Source organism: Cynocephalus volans, chromosome 5 (assembly GCF_027409185.1).
Source record: "Cynocephalus volans isolate mCynVol1 chromosome 5, mCynVol1.pri, whole genome shotgun sequence".
NCBI classification, from domain to species: Eukaryota; Metazoa; Chordata; class Mammalia; order Dermoptera; family Cynocephalidae; genus Cynocephalus; species Cynocephalus volans.
Window position 1 is genome coordinate 109,602,815 of NC_084464.1, and position 18,801 is coordinate 109,621,615.

The following is an 18,801-nucleotide window of genomic DNA, read 5'->3' on the forward strand; positions in this document are numbered from 1 at the left end:
ATGGCAGACATGCAGGGGCTGCTAGAAAGAATGGAGTGAGCTGTTAGCTGATTGAAGTTGCTGTCTGCAGAGTCACATAGGCCTCTTGGGGACTGTGGGGAAGTTAACAGTGTCAATGGATGTGTGGCACCCTCTGTGGAAGGCTTTGATAAGCTGATGAAGAGTATGGTGGCCAAGTCCCTAAAAAACAGTAGGATTCTTGCCTAGGACATGGAGACTCACGCAGAAATGTGCACAGTGCTTTCCAGGCCCAGAGGGCTTTCCTTCTGGTGGCCTCTCAGTACAAACAACCTGAAGAGAATGACGTGGCTGCACTTCTGAAACCTATATCAGAAAAGATTCAGGAAATCCAAACTTTCAGAGAGAGAAACTGGGGGAGTAACATGTTTAATCATCTTTCCGCTGTCAGTGAGAGCATCCCTGCCCCTGGATGGATACTTCTTGTCCCCCAAACCTGGTCCTCATGTCAAGGAGATGAATGATGCTGCCACCTTTTACACTGACAGGATCTTAAAGGACTACAAACAGTGATTTACACCATGTGCATTGGGTGAAGTCATATTGAACATTTGGAGTGAGCTTCAAGCATACATCAAAGAACATCACACCACAGGCCTTACTTGGAGCAGAACAGGTCCTGTCGAATCCACAGCATCAGCCTTTTCTGTCCTTTCCTCTGGGCCTGGCCTTCCTCCACCCCCTCCTCCTCCACCTCCTCCAGGGCCACCTCCACTTTTTGAGAATGAAGGCAGGAAAGAGGGGTCCTCTCCTTCATGATCAGCTTTACTTACCCAGCTTAACCAGGGAGAAGCAATTATAAAAGGGCTCTGGCATGTCACAGAAGACCAGGAGACATACACAAACCCCAGCCTGCAGTCTCAAGGAACACGAACTCGATCTCCCACCAAAAGCCACACTGCAGGCCGCACACCTCCCAAAGCTCATGCTCTGCAGAAACATGCTTCTGTGTTCGAGTTGGAGGAAAAGCAATGGAAAGTGGAGTACCACGAGGACAGGAATGACCTTGTGATTTCAGAGACTGAACTGAAATAAGTGGCTTACATTTTCCAATGCAACAAATCAACACTCCAGATGAAAAGGAAAATAAATTTCATTACAATTGACAACTGTAAGAAGTTTGGCCTTGTGTTTGACAGTGTGGTAGGCATTGTGGAAGTGATCAACTCCAAGGACATTCAAGTCCAGGTAATGGGGAGAGTGCCAACAATTTTCATCGATAAGACAGAGGTTACCACACATACCTCAGCGAAGACACCTTAGACTGAGATTGTGAGCACCAAGTCCTCTGAAATGAATATACTTATCCTGTGGGACGGGGATTATAGAGAATTTCCGTTCCTGAACAGCTCAAGACAGCATGGGATGGATCTATGTTGGTCACTGAACCTGCAGAAATCATGGGCTAACCTCCAGAGAGACCGAACCCCTTCACCTGAAACCCCCAATCAAACAAATATACAGAACAACAAAAAAAAGCATCATTAAAGAGCTAGAAGTTGCAGTAGCACCTACTGCTTTAGTTTTGGCCTCCAACCCTTCTGTTCCATAGAAACAGCATGTTTCTGGCAGCCTTCATGGGCATTTTGAAATATTTACGTTTCTTCATGATTTGCCTTTTGGTGTGATTTCAGTTCCACATGATGGCTTGTGAGCATTACAGATATAAAGGGAAAAAAACCAACAAATTCTGTTCCTCTCATATCATTAACACAGTTACTGATAGGTAAAAATACTGCATGATTCACTTTTGCACTTATGTTTAATAGATAGTTGAAATAAAACCTTTGAGAACCTAAGATGTACATTTTTACCTGTTAGACAATTTCAATATGATGTAGTAGTAGGGTGCCTTGAAAAATGTATGATTGTTTTTCTTGGTTGTTTTCTTTTTTTTTAAAGATGACCGGTAAGGGGACCTTAACCCTTGACTTGGTGTTGTCAGCACCACACTCTCCCAAGTGAGCAAACTGGCCATCGCTGCATGGTGCTGACAACACCAAATCAATGGTTAAGATCCCCTTACCGGTCATCTTTTAATAATAATAATGATGATGATGATGATAAAAACCCCGGCCATCCCTATATAGGGATCCGAACCCTTGGCCTTGGTGTTATCAGCACCACACTCTCCCAAGTAAGCCACAGACCGGCCCTTTTTTCTTGTTTTTACCACATTCATCTTTTATCTATGTGAATACACTGTTGACATGAATACTTTTTAACCCACACTTTTAAAAAACGTAAGAAAATTCCATATCAATGACCAAATTCAGTTTCTTGGTCCTTTGAAGACCTATATTCTTTATTGTTACTAAAAGTGAAAAGAAGATTAATTCTAATTATTTGTATTAAATATTTTTCTGCCATGTCATTTGAAAACTCCTACTTGTCTGCATAGAGTTTCTTAGGCTTGGTGGGAGGAAACTTTTTTTGCTACAGAAGACCTTGTAATTTTACTCTTTAAGATCCAGCTCAATTTTTGTTTTCCAGTTCTGAACCTGTTAAATATCAGATGCTTTGTAAGTTATGTCTTTAATGTTTCAACATAGACTAATTTCTTCTTTCCACTTGCCAGACTTGCTAACCAGTCTCAAAAACGAACATGAAAAAGCCACAGATGTATCACTTCTTCCAAAACCTAAGGAACTGTTTGTTGGTCTGGCTTGCTGCTCCTATTTTGTAGTTGTGGTAGTACATACTTTTTCAACATAAGAACACCTATGATATTCCCTTGTATCTTTTCAGTACATAGTACTGAAAGTTCTGCAACTTCTTGGATCGCATTTAATGAATTATAGTATAATGCTTGCAGACCCAGTAGAAGCATATGTATTGTGCCTCTTACAGCCTTTGGAATATACATCATTTTCATTTTTTAAATATCTTCTATCTCCAGATGATATTCAGATTACTAATACTCATATACCAAGGTTTTGCTATAAAAGTTTTGTCCATATGAATAATGTTGTGGCTTTAGTAAATGTCATTTTTCAACTGCAAAATTATTCTGAAATAAAGTAAAATCTAATTATTAAAAAAAAAGAAAGAAAGAAGATGAAGAAGAAAAATATTTTCTTTAAAACACTCCTGTCTGGAGAGGTCTGCATGTGGTCTGAAGGAATATTTGATACACACTTGCCGAAGTGCATGGATGAAGTAATATCAAACAGTGTTAACTTGTTTTGTTATTGTTTTGTTTTGCCAGCTAAATTGTTTGAGACAATAGAGGAGATACTGGGCGCCACTGTTGCTGGAAGTCCCTCACTCTTCCCTAAACTTCTCAAACTCTTCTCTAAAGAAACATACAAATATTTTAAAATCTTAGTTTAAAGGCACAACAGCTAGTTTCCCTGCCCAGGTCACCTAAGGTGAATGTCTCAGTTACCTTTTAGTTATTCTCAACACTTTTTTCTGTCCTAAAACACTAGAGGGTCACAGCAACCTACATCAGCATCAATCAGTCTAGATAGCAGCAATTCCGGGGGTGCGGGGGGATGGCAGGAGAGGGGGTGGAATCCAGGAGGAAAAGAATTGGGCCTTCCAGAGGGGGTGTAGTTCAAAAGAATTTCTCAGAGTTCAGAATCACTAGTCATGGCATTTTGGCTTTATTAATTAGCCACACAGGATGTAGCATACGTGGTGGAGCATTAATCAGTAAAAGGCAAACAAATGACATAATGCATAAACAAATCATTCAGAATAATTAGCATTTATTCCCTGAATGTGTGGCTGCCTTAGCAAATAAGGAAACTCAAAATATCATGCTTAATTTGTAATTGTTTTTTCTCTTTAATTGCATCTGCCACTTGCTCTTAATTTGAAACAAATTAAACCCTGAAGGCAGCATCCAAAAGTAAGAAGACTAAGCATATTTCACCTTTGGGCAAAAATTATACAACAGCTTTAGGCATTATCAAAAAGGACGAAACATTCTTCTCTAGAAGTGATAGACTACTTTCTGTTTCAATAGCATGCACAGTAAGTGAGAGTAATGACAACCAACTCCCTCTAGCGTGCCGAGCTACATAAGCTACATGAAATTCTTGCCTCCTTGGACTTTTATACCAGTGCTGCCCAGTTATATATAATGCAAACCACAGATTTTTAATTTTCTAGTAGCCACATAAAAAAGTAAAAAGAAGTAAATAAAATTAATAATGATAAAATATTTTATTTAACCCAATATATCCAAAGTATTATCATTTCAACATGTCGTCAATATTAAACAATTATTGATGAGATACTTTACATTCTTTTTGGGGGGTACTACATTATTGCAATGTAATAAATTACTACAAACTTAGCAGCTTGAAAGAACACATTGTCTCATAGTTTCTGTGGATTAGGAATCCAGGTACAACTTAGCTCTGTCCTCTGTTTCAGGGTCTCTCACGGGGCTGCAACCAAGGTGTTGGCCAGAGGTGGGGTCTCATCTGAGGCTTGACCAGGGAAGGATTTGCTTCCAAGCTCACATGGTTGTTGGCAGGACTCGATTTTGTGGGCTATCAGACTGAGGGCCTTAATTCCCTGATGGCCACTCTCAGTTCCTTGCCATGTGGACCTTTACATATGGTGGATTATTTCATCAAAGCCAGCAAGGGAGAAAGTCAATAGAGTCTGCTAGCAAGATGGAAGTTACTATCTTATGTAATGTAATCACAGGAGTGACATCACTTTTGTCATATTCTATTGGCTAGAAGCAAATCACAGTTCCCACCCACACTCAAAGGAGAGGTGCTTTCACAAGGTGTGAATACCAGAAGGCAGGAATTATTGGGAGCCATCATAGAGTCTGCCCACCACACATACTAAGTCTTTGAGTTCTACTGTGTTTTACATTTACAACATATCTCAAGTCAGACCAGCCACATTTCAAGTGCTCAATACCCACTGGCAAATGACTACTATATTGGACAGTGTCATTCTGTATTGTTGAACCCAGAGATCTGGGGAATTACAAGTGTCCAAACATGGGTGTAAGCAATCGTGTATTTGTATAGAAAATTCAGTCTCAAAAGAATTGGAAGCATAGACATAGAAGGTTAAAAATATTTTGTTATTTCTAATTGGTAAAGAACTTATTCACTGGCTGGTTGGCTCAGTCAGTTAGAGCACAACCTTGGAACACCGATGTCAAGGGCTCGGATCCCTGTCACAGCCAGCTGCCAAAAAAAAAAAAAAAAAATTTACTAATATTGGCTAGCCAATTAGCTCAGTTGGTTAGAATGCAGCCTTGTAACCCCAAGGTCATGGGTTCAGATCCCCATATTGGCCACAGGAAAAAAATGAATTTTCTACTATTTTTCTAACTCCGGATCCTCAAAGCAAGCAGAGGTTGGAGAACAGAATTTGCATTTGCTTTTGCAATTCTATACTTCATACTTGCCCTAGCTCATTGCAGAAGTCCTTTAGGCTGAGAGAAATAGTTAAACAACAGCAATTTACAGAAGGGTTAGGTGAGCACAACATCAGAGGGCTCCCAGGAAGATATCTTGGTACATAATTTTACACCTTTCTCCTCAGTTCCTAGCAGGCACCCTAGACAAGTCGACACAGAGAATCAATCCTTTCCTCGCATGCCATTTTACCAGACACAGGAGGCTCAGAGGAGGGACACAGATGGGCGAGTTTTCCAAGCAATTCTCCAGCTTCCCACTTGACTGCTATGTAAGGGACTGCTGTGCAGAGAGGATCTGACCCCTGAGCATGACTGGCGGTCTGAAGAGGAGTCTGAAGATGGACTGCATTCTTTACTGAAACCTGAGCATCCCACATGCAAGCCAGAGGGCTCACTCCAGTTCCTCCCAACTCTTCCTGTGCCACACAGCACTCAGTTCTAAAATTAATTTTATATGCAGATGGGCACTTGCTTCAATTGTTCACATGGCATATTCATGCATCTGCTTTCATGTCTTCCCTTGTCTCTCTCTAAGGACAGCCCCAAACCTATGCTGACTTCTCATTGGAATTTCCAGTTCCACCTCCCCACCTGCTTTCTGAATATTTCTCTCTGAATCTTTTTCCCTTTCGTCTTCAGCTCAACATATCTAACAGCAAATGTCCCCTTTCCTCTCATAAACCTGCTTCTTGTCCAGTCTCAGTTGCTCAGGCATTGAAAGTTGCAATCTCAAGTTGGCTGGTTAACTAAGAGAGTGATTGGTTAGAACATGGTGCTGTAGGGCCGAGCCCGTGGTGCACTCTGGTGAGTGCAGCGCTGGGAGCGCAGCGACGCTCCCGCCGCAGGTTCGGACCCTATATAGGACTGGCCGGTGCACTCACTGGCTGAGTGCCAGTCACGACAAAGACAAAAAAAAAAAAAAAAAGAACATGGTGTTGTAACAACAAGGGCAAGGGTTTGGATCCCCGTACCAGCCAGCCACCAAAAACAAACACACAGAAAAGTTGCAGTCTCTTAATTCTCATTCTTCCTTCCTTGCTTTCATTTGCAATCATTTTCTAAATGATCAGTTCTTTTCTCTTGTCTTAGGCTCAGATTCTTATCCTCTCTTGTATGAATAATTTTTCAGTTTCTTCCTAACATGTCTCTCAACCTCACATTTCCCCACTTAAAAACATATGTTCTGAACAAGAGTACCTATTTGTCATGTTTTTCTTTTCTTTTTCTTTTTCTTTTTTTTTTTTTTTTTTGTGTGTGTGTGTGACCAGTAAGGGGATCGTAACCCTTGGCTTGGTGTCGCCTGCACCACGCTCAGCCAGTGAGCGCACCGGCCATTCCTATATAGGATCCGAACCCGCGGCCTCGGTGTTCCAGCACCGCTGCCTCCCAGCACCGCACTCTCCCGAGTGAGCCACAGGGTTGGCCCGTGTCATGTTTTTCAATAGACATATTTATTTCCTCCTCCACTCCAAAATCCTCAATGGCTTTCCATCACCTGTATAGTAGTAGTTCTTAATCCTGGGTGCATTTCAGAATCACTCATGGCACTCTTTAAACATAGGCTCGAAGACAAAACCCCAGACTCACTGGCAAAGACTGCTAATTGTCTCTTGTCCTCCAATACTTTCTTTCCCCTTCCTCCACAGTAATAGAACTCTCAATATTTAAGGGAGGAAATTGCTACCTGGGAAGGAGACTACCTTTTCCAGCCTCCTTTGTAGCAAGGTGTGGCTACGTATCTAAGGTCTGGATAATTGAATATGACAGAAATGGTGTCTACAGATTCTTGAGAAAGATTCTCTCTCCCTTTCTCTACTGGCTACAATGCAGATGTGATGTCTGGAGCTGCAGCAGCAATTTTGGAACATGATGTGTTGAGCACAGCAGAACAAAAAGATAGGATCCTTGATGGTAATAGAGCATGCCATATGAGCTTTGGCCTGCCCACTTTTACATAAGGGGGAAATAGAGTTCTCTTTCCTGGTTAAGCCACTGTTATTTTGGGATTTCTGTCACAGCCAAACAATCCTAATTTCCCTCATTCTCCTTTCTTAACCCGTCCTGAAGACCTGCTGATTCTATCTCCTAAGTATTCCCTCCCCTTCCATCCATGCTACCACTGCCTTAGTTCAGTTCCTCCACATTTCTTGCAAAGATTATTATGTTAACCTCCTAAATGCTCTTTCAGCCTTCAGTTTTGTCCCTTTCAATGCTGCCCAGGTAACTGGTTTTAACATGCAAATCTGATCATTTTATTACTCTGTTTAAAAATCCTTCAGGGAGTGGCTGGCTGGTTAGCTCACTAGGGTTAGAGCAGTGGTGCTGATAACACCAAGGTCAATGGTTCAGATCTCCATTTCCACCAGCCACAAAAACAAAACAAAACAAATAGTATACTGCAGGATTAAAAACCATAAAAAGAAAAAGAAAAAAAAACCTGATAAAATCCTTAAGGGAAAAACCCAAGCTGAAATTCTTCTTTGTTTGGATGACTCCTGTGCATTTTTCAGGACCCAGCTTCTGTGTCATCTCTCTTGGGATGTCATCCCTGATCCTCCAGTCTGGGTTAGGGCCATTCTGAGGCCCACCCCATCACCCTCAGGTCTCCATACTTTCTTCTTTCATCATACATCTAACACAACCTTGCAACTTTCTCCTCCCTAGCCTGAGCTCTTTAAAGAAAGGAAACACATCTTAATCTTTGTTTCTCAAGAGCCTAATGAAGTGCCTACTACATGATAAGTCTTCAACAAATGAATTACCACAAGGAACCACCAGAATCCACGCACGAAGAGAGGAAGGGTATCTTTCACTCTAACTTTGCCTGTTCACTTTGCCTTGAGTTTATTAATATCCTAGGCTAAGTAGAGAGCAATTGTGTATTACAATATAAACAGCGATCCTGGAAATGTTTCCAGTTAATTCTTAAATTAGGATACAATTAAGCCTTTCGGCTAATCCAAGGGCCCCTAAGCAGTGGTTTGTTATTTACAAACCAGATTTTTAAAAAATGTCCATCCATCGCCGCCCGAGACGGCGGGCGAACAGTCCCGCACCCACATCCGAGCCTGAGCCCGGGTTCTGGCCCTCGCGCGTTGCGGGGCGCGGCGGCCTTCGAAGGCCTGCGACTCGGCGCACATGCCGGCGCCCGCCTCTCGCGTCGGTGAGAAGACCGGGAGCCTGGACGCACGGAGGCTGACCCGGAGCCTACCCATGAGGCAGCGCGCCGCTGCACGAGAGCCTCCACCCCCCCCACTTCCAACGGCTCAGCTGCCTGCTCAATGGGAGCCGCGGCCATCGCAGCCGTGTAGTTTTTCGTGCTGCTCCTTTTCCTCCTCCTCTTTCTCCTCCTCCTCAGGGCTCCAGTCAGGCCGATCCGCTCAGCTCACGAAAGGAAAACTGAGACGTAACTTGCTATCCTGTCTGGAGTCACATGTACTTAGGTGACAATTTACAGAAAGTCAACTCTGCAACTTGATGGGCGACAACCCTTTCCAACCAAAAAATAATTCAAAAATGGCAGAACTCTTTATGGAATGTGAAGAAGAAGAGCTGGAACCATGGCAGAAAAAAGTAAAGGAGGTTGAGGAGGATGATGATGATGAGCCAATCTTTGTTGGAGAAATATCAAGTTCAAAACCAGCAATATCAAATATTTTGAACAGAGTTAATCCCAGCTCGTATTCAAGGGGAATAAAGAATGGCGCCCTCAGTCGAGGTATTACTGCTGCATTCAAGCCTACAAGTCAGCACTACACGAACCCAACTTCAAATCCAGTTGCTGCCTCACCAGTAAATTTTCATCCTGAATCTAGATCTTCAGATAGTTCTGTTATTGTTCAGCCTTTTTCTAAACCTGGTTATATAACGAACTCATCACGAGTAGTTTCTAATAATACTTCGGAGTTATTGTTTGATTTGACCCAGGATACAGGATTATCACATTACCAAGTGGGACCAACACTCACTATAGCAGGAATGAAGGAAGGTTCATTTTTATCAAAACGTCCTTCTACTCTTGAAGTGAGCAGTGTTAATCCAAAAAAGCCTAAGCCCAGTGAAAGTGTTTCTGGAGCAAATTCTTCAGCTGTTTTCCCTCCAGTTAAATCTCCTTCGATGACATCTCCTCAGGCTATGCCATCAAAAGGTGCAGATACCTCATTGAATCAATCTAAAAGTGGAACACCTTTTCCAAGAGCTTGTCCAAAGTGCAATATTCATTTTAATCTTTTGGATCCTCTGAAAAATCACATGAAGTACTGTTGTCCAGACATGATAAATAACTTTTTGGGACTGGCTAAAACAGAATTTTCAAGTACAGCAAATAAAAATATGACTATTGATTCAGAGAAAGGAAAATTGATCATGTTAGTTAATGACTTTTACTACGGAAAACATGAGGGAGATGTCCAGGAAGAACAGAAGACTCACACAACCTTTAAATGCTTCAGTTGCTTGAAAATTCTGAAAAATAATATTAGGTTTATGAACCACATGAAACATCATTTGGAACTTGAGAAGCAGAGCAGTGAGAGCTGGGAAAACCACACCACCTGCCAGCACTGCTACCGTCAGTTTCCCACACCATTTCAGCTGCAGTGTCACATTGAAAGTACACACACTCCCCATGAATTTTCTACCATTTGTAAAATCTGTGAATTATCATTTGAAACAGAACACGTTCTTTTACAACATATGAAGGACAATCATAAACCCGGTGAAATGCCATATATCTGCCAGGTTTGCAATTATAGATCATCATCATTTTCTGATGTAGAAACTCATTTTAGGACATCCCATGAAAACACTAAGAACTTGCTATGTCCGTTTTGCCTCAAAGTTATTAAAATTGCAACACCCTATATGCATCATTATATGAAGCATCAGAAAAAAGGAATACATCGTTGTACAAAGTGCAGACTTCAATTTTTGACATGCAAGGAGAAAATGGATCACAAGAGTCAGCATCATCGAACATTTATAAAACCTAAACAACTAGAAGGATTGCCTCCTGGAACAAAAGTTACTATTCGAGCTCCAGTTGGACCTGTTCAATCAGGATCTTCAAATACACCTTCCATTAGTGCAAGCACTTCTACCCTTCAGCTCTCACCTCCAAGGACTAAAAATATAACTGCTAAAAATCCCACAAAGTCTAATACAAGTAAACCTAATACAACCAAATCCAATGCAAGTAAACCTAATGCAAGTAAGCCTAATGGAAATAAGTCTAAATATAAATCAAAAATCTCTCATATGCAAAAGAAACAAAGCACATTGGCTAGTAGCAATAAAAAAAGTAAAGTCAATACAGCATTGAGGAATTTAAGGTATCGTCACGCCGTTCACAAGTGCATTGAGTGTTGTTCTGAAATAAAAGATTTTGCAAACCACTTTCCTGCATATGTCCACTGTAGTTTTTGCAGATACAACACTAGCTGTAGCAAAGCCTATGTAAATCATATGATGAGCTTTCACAGTAACCATACAAGTAAAAGGTTTTGTATTTTTAAGAAGCATGCAGAAGATCTCAGGGGCATTACTCTAGTGTGCCTTAATTGTGATTTCCTAACTGATGTATCTGGCTTAGATAATATGGCTACACACTTAAGTCAACATGAAACTCACACTTGCCAAGTTGTAATAGAGAAAGTTTCTGTCCCAACTTCTGAACATCTTTCTGAATTAAAAAATGAAGCTCCTACTAAGGAACAAGACCCTGTATCTAAGGAAATTGCAAGACCTAATATGGCTGAAGGAGAAACAGAAACATCAAATTCTGAAAGTAAACAAGATAAAGCTTCTTTGGAAGAGAAAAACGAATGTGATGCTAATTCCTCTGAAGGCTCATCGGCAACAAAAGGTGAAGAAAGTATAACAGCTTCAGATAAGGAAAGTGATACCTGTCTTGCAGACCAGGAAACTGGCTCAAAGAAAATCTTCAGTTATGATTCAAATATTTGTGCAGGTAAAGTGGAAAAGGAAGAAGAAATACAGCACGTTCGTCAGGAAATGGAGTTGAAGGTGTGCCAAAGTTCAGAAAACATAATTTCATGTGATCAGATTAAAGATCACAACTCCGGTGAAGCTAGGTTTCCTTCGAAGAATATTAAAGATTTGGGGTTAACATCAGATGATGATAGCATTGATCAGTTTTTGAGAAAAAGAGATGAACCTGAATCTGTTAGTTCTGATGTTAGTGAGCAAGGCAGTATTCATTTGGAACCATTGACTCCCTCAGAGGTACTTGAGTATGAAGCCACAGAGATTCTTCAGAAAGGTAGTGGTGATCCTTCAGCCAAAACTGATGAAGTAGTATCTGATCAAACAGATGACATTCCCAGAGAAAATAGCCCTAGCACAACAGAGACAACAGTAGAGACCTGGCAAATGAAAAAGAGAGAAGTTGAAATTGATTAGTCACTCTGAGTTTTAGGGTACGAACAGTGAGAGCATTTGGAACAGTACTATCAAGTGAGCTCAGTGGTGCTGTTGTAGGGTTGAGAAATAGAAAAATGTGAGGGAGGTCATCATACACTTTACCTGTCTGTTCAGCCTACGTTATTAAACAAATCAGTTTACCAATAATAGCACGATTAGTATGGATTTTCAAGAAGTCTTTAAAACATGAACAGGCTTTTAATGAAGGTTAAGTTTGTAATGGAAAGGTCTCATTTAACAGTTTTTGAGGAAATGGGACTTGGCTGCTGATATGAATTGATTATAAGAATATTAGTTATAATAATAAATCTTTTCAAACTTTTATCAGTCCTAAGCCAGAACTCCTTATTACCTATATATCCTTTTCAATTAACTTAAAGGAAGAGATTTAGAAACCATGTACCATTTGGTAATAATTGATTTAAAATAATGGCTGATTGGCATTGTTAATGGAGGCTTTATTTTGATTATGACGCTGGTAAATGGAGCATGCTGAGAGTGCTAAATTGATCTAATGAGAATTTGGATGAACGTGAACTTAATTTTGGACTTAATATAACATTCCAGTTTGTCAGAAGCATGTAAACAGAATATTTGAATCTGTGTACCTCCATACAAGTGTTAGCCTGCCAGGCTGTAAGCTTACCTTAATTAAACTTTCAGTGAAAGTGAAAATATTAAAATATAAACTTATATTTGTGCTTTTTGTCAGTGTATAAGCTGTGCAGAAACCCCTTGATATACTAGTTGTATAAAGTAGAAACCCATTGTTGAAATTCCTGTGGCTCTTATGCTTTTAATATTGTTTTAATGAGCTTCTTTAGAAATAGACCCATAAAAATGGTCTGGAAGCCAAACCAAAGTATGGCATAATGTAGATATTGTAAAGCAGTAAACTGAAAACATGTCCTGGCATGTATTCAACCATGTTTAAGTAACTTTTCTTTAATTGTAAAATAGAAACTTCAAATGGGACCTAAAGCAGTGATGTAAAAAATTGGTTTTGGGAGTTTAGCCTAATTTATCTGTAAGATGGCTGCTAAATTGATTTTTCAGTTGTTTTTTATCATCTAGGAAATAATATAGAAACAAATAATATGAAGAACAGTAGTTTGCTTTGAAGTACTAATAGACTTTTATTTAAAACGCTACATTTTTACTTCTTAAAATGTGCTTTGGATTCTTAAATTTTGTTTTACTGAATGTTAAATGTTTTAAATGGCTATTAAAATTCTGCTGTATATAATAGTTTTTGATTAAATATTTGCAATAAAATCTGTTCCTGAATAAAAAAAAAAAAAAATGTCCATCCAATTACAAACTGAAATTTATGTGAGTTATTCTCCCAAAATTTGTGGATTTTTTAAAATCCAAAAACTGTGTTTTATTTTAACTCTATATGAAGGCTGACTTAGTTGTTTACCTTTCCACTATGGTGATAATTTTTCATTTGTCCTAGAGCCTCAGATATGGCCACCCAAGGTAGAATATGGCATAACATTTCAGTCTCACCTGTAACCTTAAGGGACCTGGTGGACCTGAGCTCACATCTCAGTTCAGCCACTTACCCCACAGACTTGCCTTTCTGAGCCTCCTGTAAAATGAAAATTATCATACTTACCCTGCAGACTGTAATAGGATGTGAAAATGGGAGTCCTTTCTGTCTTCATTTCAACTGAAGCCCAAAGGCCATCAACAAAACAACAGGAACAAGTTCTCCACATTCCAAAGTGGGGTGGCAGGCGCCCCCTGCAGGAACTGCTAAGAGCTGGGGCTGCTTTTCCCTGGCCCCACCCCAGTGAGAGGTGTTTTAAGGGGAACACCAGGAGAGATGAACACTTGTCTCTTGGAGTTCAGTGGAACAAAAGGGACTGAAAAACGTAAAAGCCAAGGCAGCGACAGAGCAGAGAAGGGGCCGCATTGTGGGCAGGCTGCTCGTCCTCCCACGACAGCCCAGAGGCTTTCATCTCCACGTTCAGCTGCGAGCTCCTAGAAGAGCCAATCTGCGGAGAATTTTGAAAGGCCCCCATCCGAGGTGACATCCTGCCATGGGCAAGTCAGCCTCAATACGGCCTGGAGGTGTTCCCAGAGTAAAAACCGAGGGTGTCAAAAGCAAGGCAGCGGCATTGCTTAAGTCAGGGCTGCTTCCACACAAGGAGTGGACCCCATGAGCTTGAAAGAGCTGGTGCAATCTGCTCAGTGTGCATAATCATATTTGTAAGCGTGAATTAATGAGCGCTGGGCATGCGCGACATCCCCGGTCCCACTGAAATGGATCATTAAACTCCCAAGTCACAGTTCTCCTGGGGATCGTAACCCGTAGTACTAAAAACTCTCTCCTAAATCTTCATCAGCAAATAGCAGTCAGAGGAAATACAACATTCATAAAAAAATGTTTTTAAACCAGGGTGGAGAAATAGTAGTGCCTAATTTGATTTTATGTGACAAGTAGGTAATGGGAAGGATAGTGTACGTATAAAAATGCCCTCGCACATTATAAAGGTGTCATTAGTTAAATTCTTGTAGTAGAAAGAGACACATCACTTAAAATATCATGTAAGTCAAAGAGTAGCATTGGGTTGGCTGGTTAGCTCAGCTGGTCAGAGCGTGGTGCTAATAATGCTAAAGTCCAGGGTTCCGTCCCTGTACTGGCCAGCCGCAAAAAAGAGAGTAGCATGACAGCGTGACATCACTACTCTCCCCACTCACTCACTCACCCTTTACCAAGCAAGTCTAAGAGGGTAAGACTTCATTTCTCGCCTGGAGCTGAGGTGATACATTTATAAAAACCAAATTCCAGACCCAAAGTATAGGCACATCCAGGCTGCCCTTAGACCCAGGCAAGGGGCCCTGCCCTGTGCCAGCACCGGTGCACGTAGGATCAGATGCATCCACTCGGTGACTAACGCTGTTCATGCCCCCAAGGAAGTGCTTCTCTACATCTTGCCCTATGTCCTCGAAACAAAAGGCATCTGACTACAAATGTCAGGATGGCTGGTGGGTTGTGCCACTGGCACAGTTGAAGAAGGACATTGCTTTTGTTGTGGGAAGGATGCGAATGGCACAAAGACTTAGGTAAGAGGAAAACTGAATTAATTAACTTGTCAATCTTTCCTCTCAGATGTCGTGAATGCAACAGGTTTTTGCATAAAGAATTATAACTTCCCGGTGAGCTGACGGTCCATTTTCTTCCTTCTCCTCATGTTCCAGTTGTGGTTCTGGAGGTTCTCAAGACTTGCGGTGGTATTCAACACAGTTGCCCATAGCTGCTGCGGAACATCTTGCAATTTGCTATAACATGCATGAAGCTTGATACCAATTTTTTCATTGGAAACAAGACGGCCATTGAAAACCAGAATTGAGGTAACTCTGTTTTTATTAAACTATTCAATGGAAATTAATTAAATTTTCAAAAGATAAATTTAAAATGTCAGTTTTAAAGAATTTTGATTTAAAATGTTGAAACTCATTAACAATAATTTGCTCTTTACTTTTTAGTTTTAGTAGATAATTTTAAGTATTTTAGAAGAAAATAACTTTCAGAAATACATATATCAATTTTTATTTTCCTATTATTTGTATTTATGTTAATATGCATTTTAAATGAAAACTTATTCAAATAATATTTGAATATGATATTTTCCTTGTTAATCCTTTAGGTCGTTGCTTTTCTTTTTCTTTTTTTTTTCTTGGTGGCTGGCTGGTATGGGGGATCTGAACTCTTGACCGTGGTGTTACAGCACAGAGCTCTAACCAACTTAGCTAACCGCCCAGCCCCATTACCAAGAATCTTGATAACACAGTGATTCTGCAGAAGTAAAGGCAGGGGCTGGCCAGTTAGCTTACTTGGGAGAGCACGGTGCTGGTAACACCAAGGTCACAGGTTCTGATCCCTGTCCCAGCCGGCTACCCCACTACAAAAAGAGTATGTTTAGAAGTTAAGGTGAGAAAATAAGTTTACAAAAACATTTATGAATTATGTATGTCTATTTTTGTTTCATCTAAACAGCAGTAGCCCATCAACAGAACACTCAAGACATGTGCAATTATAATCAAATTTAGTCATCTACAGTATTTCACCAACTTTATGCCTGATATAAAAAACATTATTTTAAATACATCTTATTTGTCATTATGAAGGTATATTTATCAATGTAGAAGAATAAAACATACTTTAACAGCTTGATTTATAGCTTTTAAATACTTAGACATGTGGAATGACCTTGCATTTGTATGCTTGCTTGCCCCACATGTCAGTGGGGATGAATTAGGAGCCTGTTATCAACCCATCAGAATTAAGAGCAATACCTGCCTACCACATTTACTCACAACTGAAATCTCTGCAATCACTCAGAAATAAGAGGTGCCCCTTTAAAAAAGAAGCTATCCCTGAAAATTGTCTATTTATAATGCTGTCTTATGATAGGATGTCATGGACAGTAATAGATAGTTCCTTTGTACAGTTATATGCAGAAAGGTCATATATCACAAAGGAATGATAAAAACTCAGCAGGAGAAAGCAAGCAGATAAATTGAAATAGACATTTTAACTGTTGTTGAAAGGACCATATCAACAAACCCATAATAGATAGGAGGGTGAGATTTTGTCAGGCTTAATAGCCAGGGAAATGAGAAGAGAAATCGGTCACTCCTAGAAACGTAAAAATGCACAGTCGAGGAGCAGGTAAAAGAAGCAACTTGTTAAGAGAAAAGAGGAGCAAAGGTGCAAGGAAAAAGAAGGGGCAGGAATCAAGATTTGCTGTGCATCCACCACGTGCCAGCCCTAGTGCTAATCACATAATGTACATTCATGATACCTTCAATTGCAGGACACAGTAGGGTTTTTAATAGGATTTCATATGTTGAAGCTGTATGAAGGAGACTACTTAAAAATAGCCCCTAACACTTATAGGGCAAAATTCAAACTTGTTAGCAGGGCACACACCACCTGTTCCCACCTGACCCTAATTAATTACCCTTGTACCACTTCCACCTCCCCCAGCACAGAGCTTTTCTCACGGTCCCCAGCGCACTAACCATTTCAGGTCTCCTGGCCTTTGTACCTGCACTTCATGTGGCCAAGGGTGCCTTAGTCCACTGGCAAACTCTTACCCATCCTTCAAACCCCAACTCAAACGTTACCTTCTCTGTGAAGGCTTATCAAATTCTGCCAAGCTTGGCAAGTCTTTCCTCCTTCTGCTTCTTTAAGACTCTCCATATTATTATATACACTAAAGCATTTATCACATTGCATTAAAATGATCTGTTCTTGTGTCTATCCCCTGAGACAGTAGCTCCTCATGGGCAGAGCAGTATCCTAGCACCTACAGTACTTCCGGGAACATAGTAGAAATGTAATACACCGACCAAAAGAACCATTGAATGAATGAACAATCAAACACCAGCACCATATACTGAACAATGACATGTAAACAACAGACATGCAAGCAACTACCTAGAATACTTCAGTATATCTTACTGTCATTTTAGTTTAGTCTGCTGGATGAGATCTGAGCATTACCTTCCTTTCTTGGCAACAATATCTTTGAGACATAGGATATATGTGAATGTTTCAAATGACATGTGACACTTGTTAACATATGACAACAGTAAATCACTTCAGACACAGATCACTGTGCATCCTGCAGTGATCAAAATATTCTCTATCTACACTTCCTTTTTTTTTTTTTTTTTTTGGCAGCTGGCCCTGGACCTTGGTGTTATCAGCACCACGCTCTAACCAATTAAGCCAACTGGCCAGCCTGTATCTGTGCTTTGTGATATGATAGCCACTAGCAACATCAACTACTAAACACTTGAAATGTAGTAAGTGCAAATGAGGAACTGCCGTTTTCATTTGAATTAATTAAAGATAACCACATGTGGCTATTAGCTACTATATTGGACAGCACAGCTTTAAGTTGATTTTTTTTTTGGCAGCTGGCCAGTACAGGGATCAAACTCTGGACCTTGGTGTTGTCCGCACCACGCTCTAACCAACTGAGCTAACCGGCAGCACCCTCCCCCACCATCAGCACAGCTTTAGATCATTGTCAATCCACAACATAGTAGGGACATTCTACCTCATTATAATTTTTCTGTACAAAACAAACAAACAAAAAAACTCAGCCACTTACAAGCTGGGTAATCTTATGAACCTCCTTAGCCTTTCTATTTCTCATTTATTCACCTGTAAATCAAGCAAGAGAGACTAGACAACATAACAAGATGAACAGCTCAAAGACCAGTGAATTTACACCTGTGGGCTCAGTTCTCTTTTTTGCCACAGCAATCCCTCTGGAGGCTCAGCTGAAGGGAGTGCCCTTTATCCCTTCCCCAAGTGGAAGGGCAGACAAATGCTTATGCACCCGTGTGGTTTCCTGGAGTTTCCTCCAGAGAATGATAGATGATAGTTTCCTTCCAATCCATGACTCAGAGCACCATGTTGAAAACACCTATCATTTTTATTCCTAAAGAGGAAAGGAAAAGTATCTCACTAGTGCAAAGCAATGCACTCTCAAGCCCTTTAGTTCTTCAGGTTGGAACAGTCTGGGGTAGTTTATGTTTTGCATACAGCTTCGTGTTTGAGTGATAAATCACTCAGCTTCTTTCCCTTAGGTTTTTGTGCCTAGAGAGAATGAGGCTTGTAAAGCCAGCTGGGTTTAGAATCAAGTTTACATTTACATTTATTATCTAATTTTCACCTGTGAAAAAAGCACTTTGCAATCCCTAAACTCCAAGGAAAGAAAATGCTAAATTCTTTTTCCAGATTCTCTGAGACAACAGGGCTCATGTGTGCTTAATAGCTTGGAAAGACCTATACAGTTCCTTTTTCTTAAAAGGGAAAGGGGAAAAGGTGGAGAGGTGGGTGGGAGGTAGAGAGAAAGAGTGGGAGGGAGTTGGGTGGGGTAGAGGGTAGGGGGTGGTAGTCCGGGGTGGTG

General features: G+C 40.6%; 1 protein-coding gene and 1 pseudogene across 1 annotated transcript; both read left to right on the top strand.

Moving 5' to 3' along the window:
• LOC134378857 (adenylyl cyclase-associated protein 2-like) lies at positions 1-1,441 on the top strand (annotated as a pseudogene).
• A 7,330-nt stretch (positions 1,442-8,771) lies between these two features.
• LOC134379122 (zinc finger protein 280D-like) lies at positions 8,772-11,839 on the top strand. Its single transcript, XM_063098347.1, has one exon. It carries the CDS (start codon positions 8,897-8,899, stop codon positions 11,837-11,839), a length of 2,943 nt encoding a protein of 980 aa, XP_062954417.1. The 5' UTR covers positions 8,772-8,896.
• Positions 11,840-18,801: the final 6,962 nt, after the last annotated feature.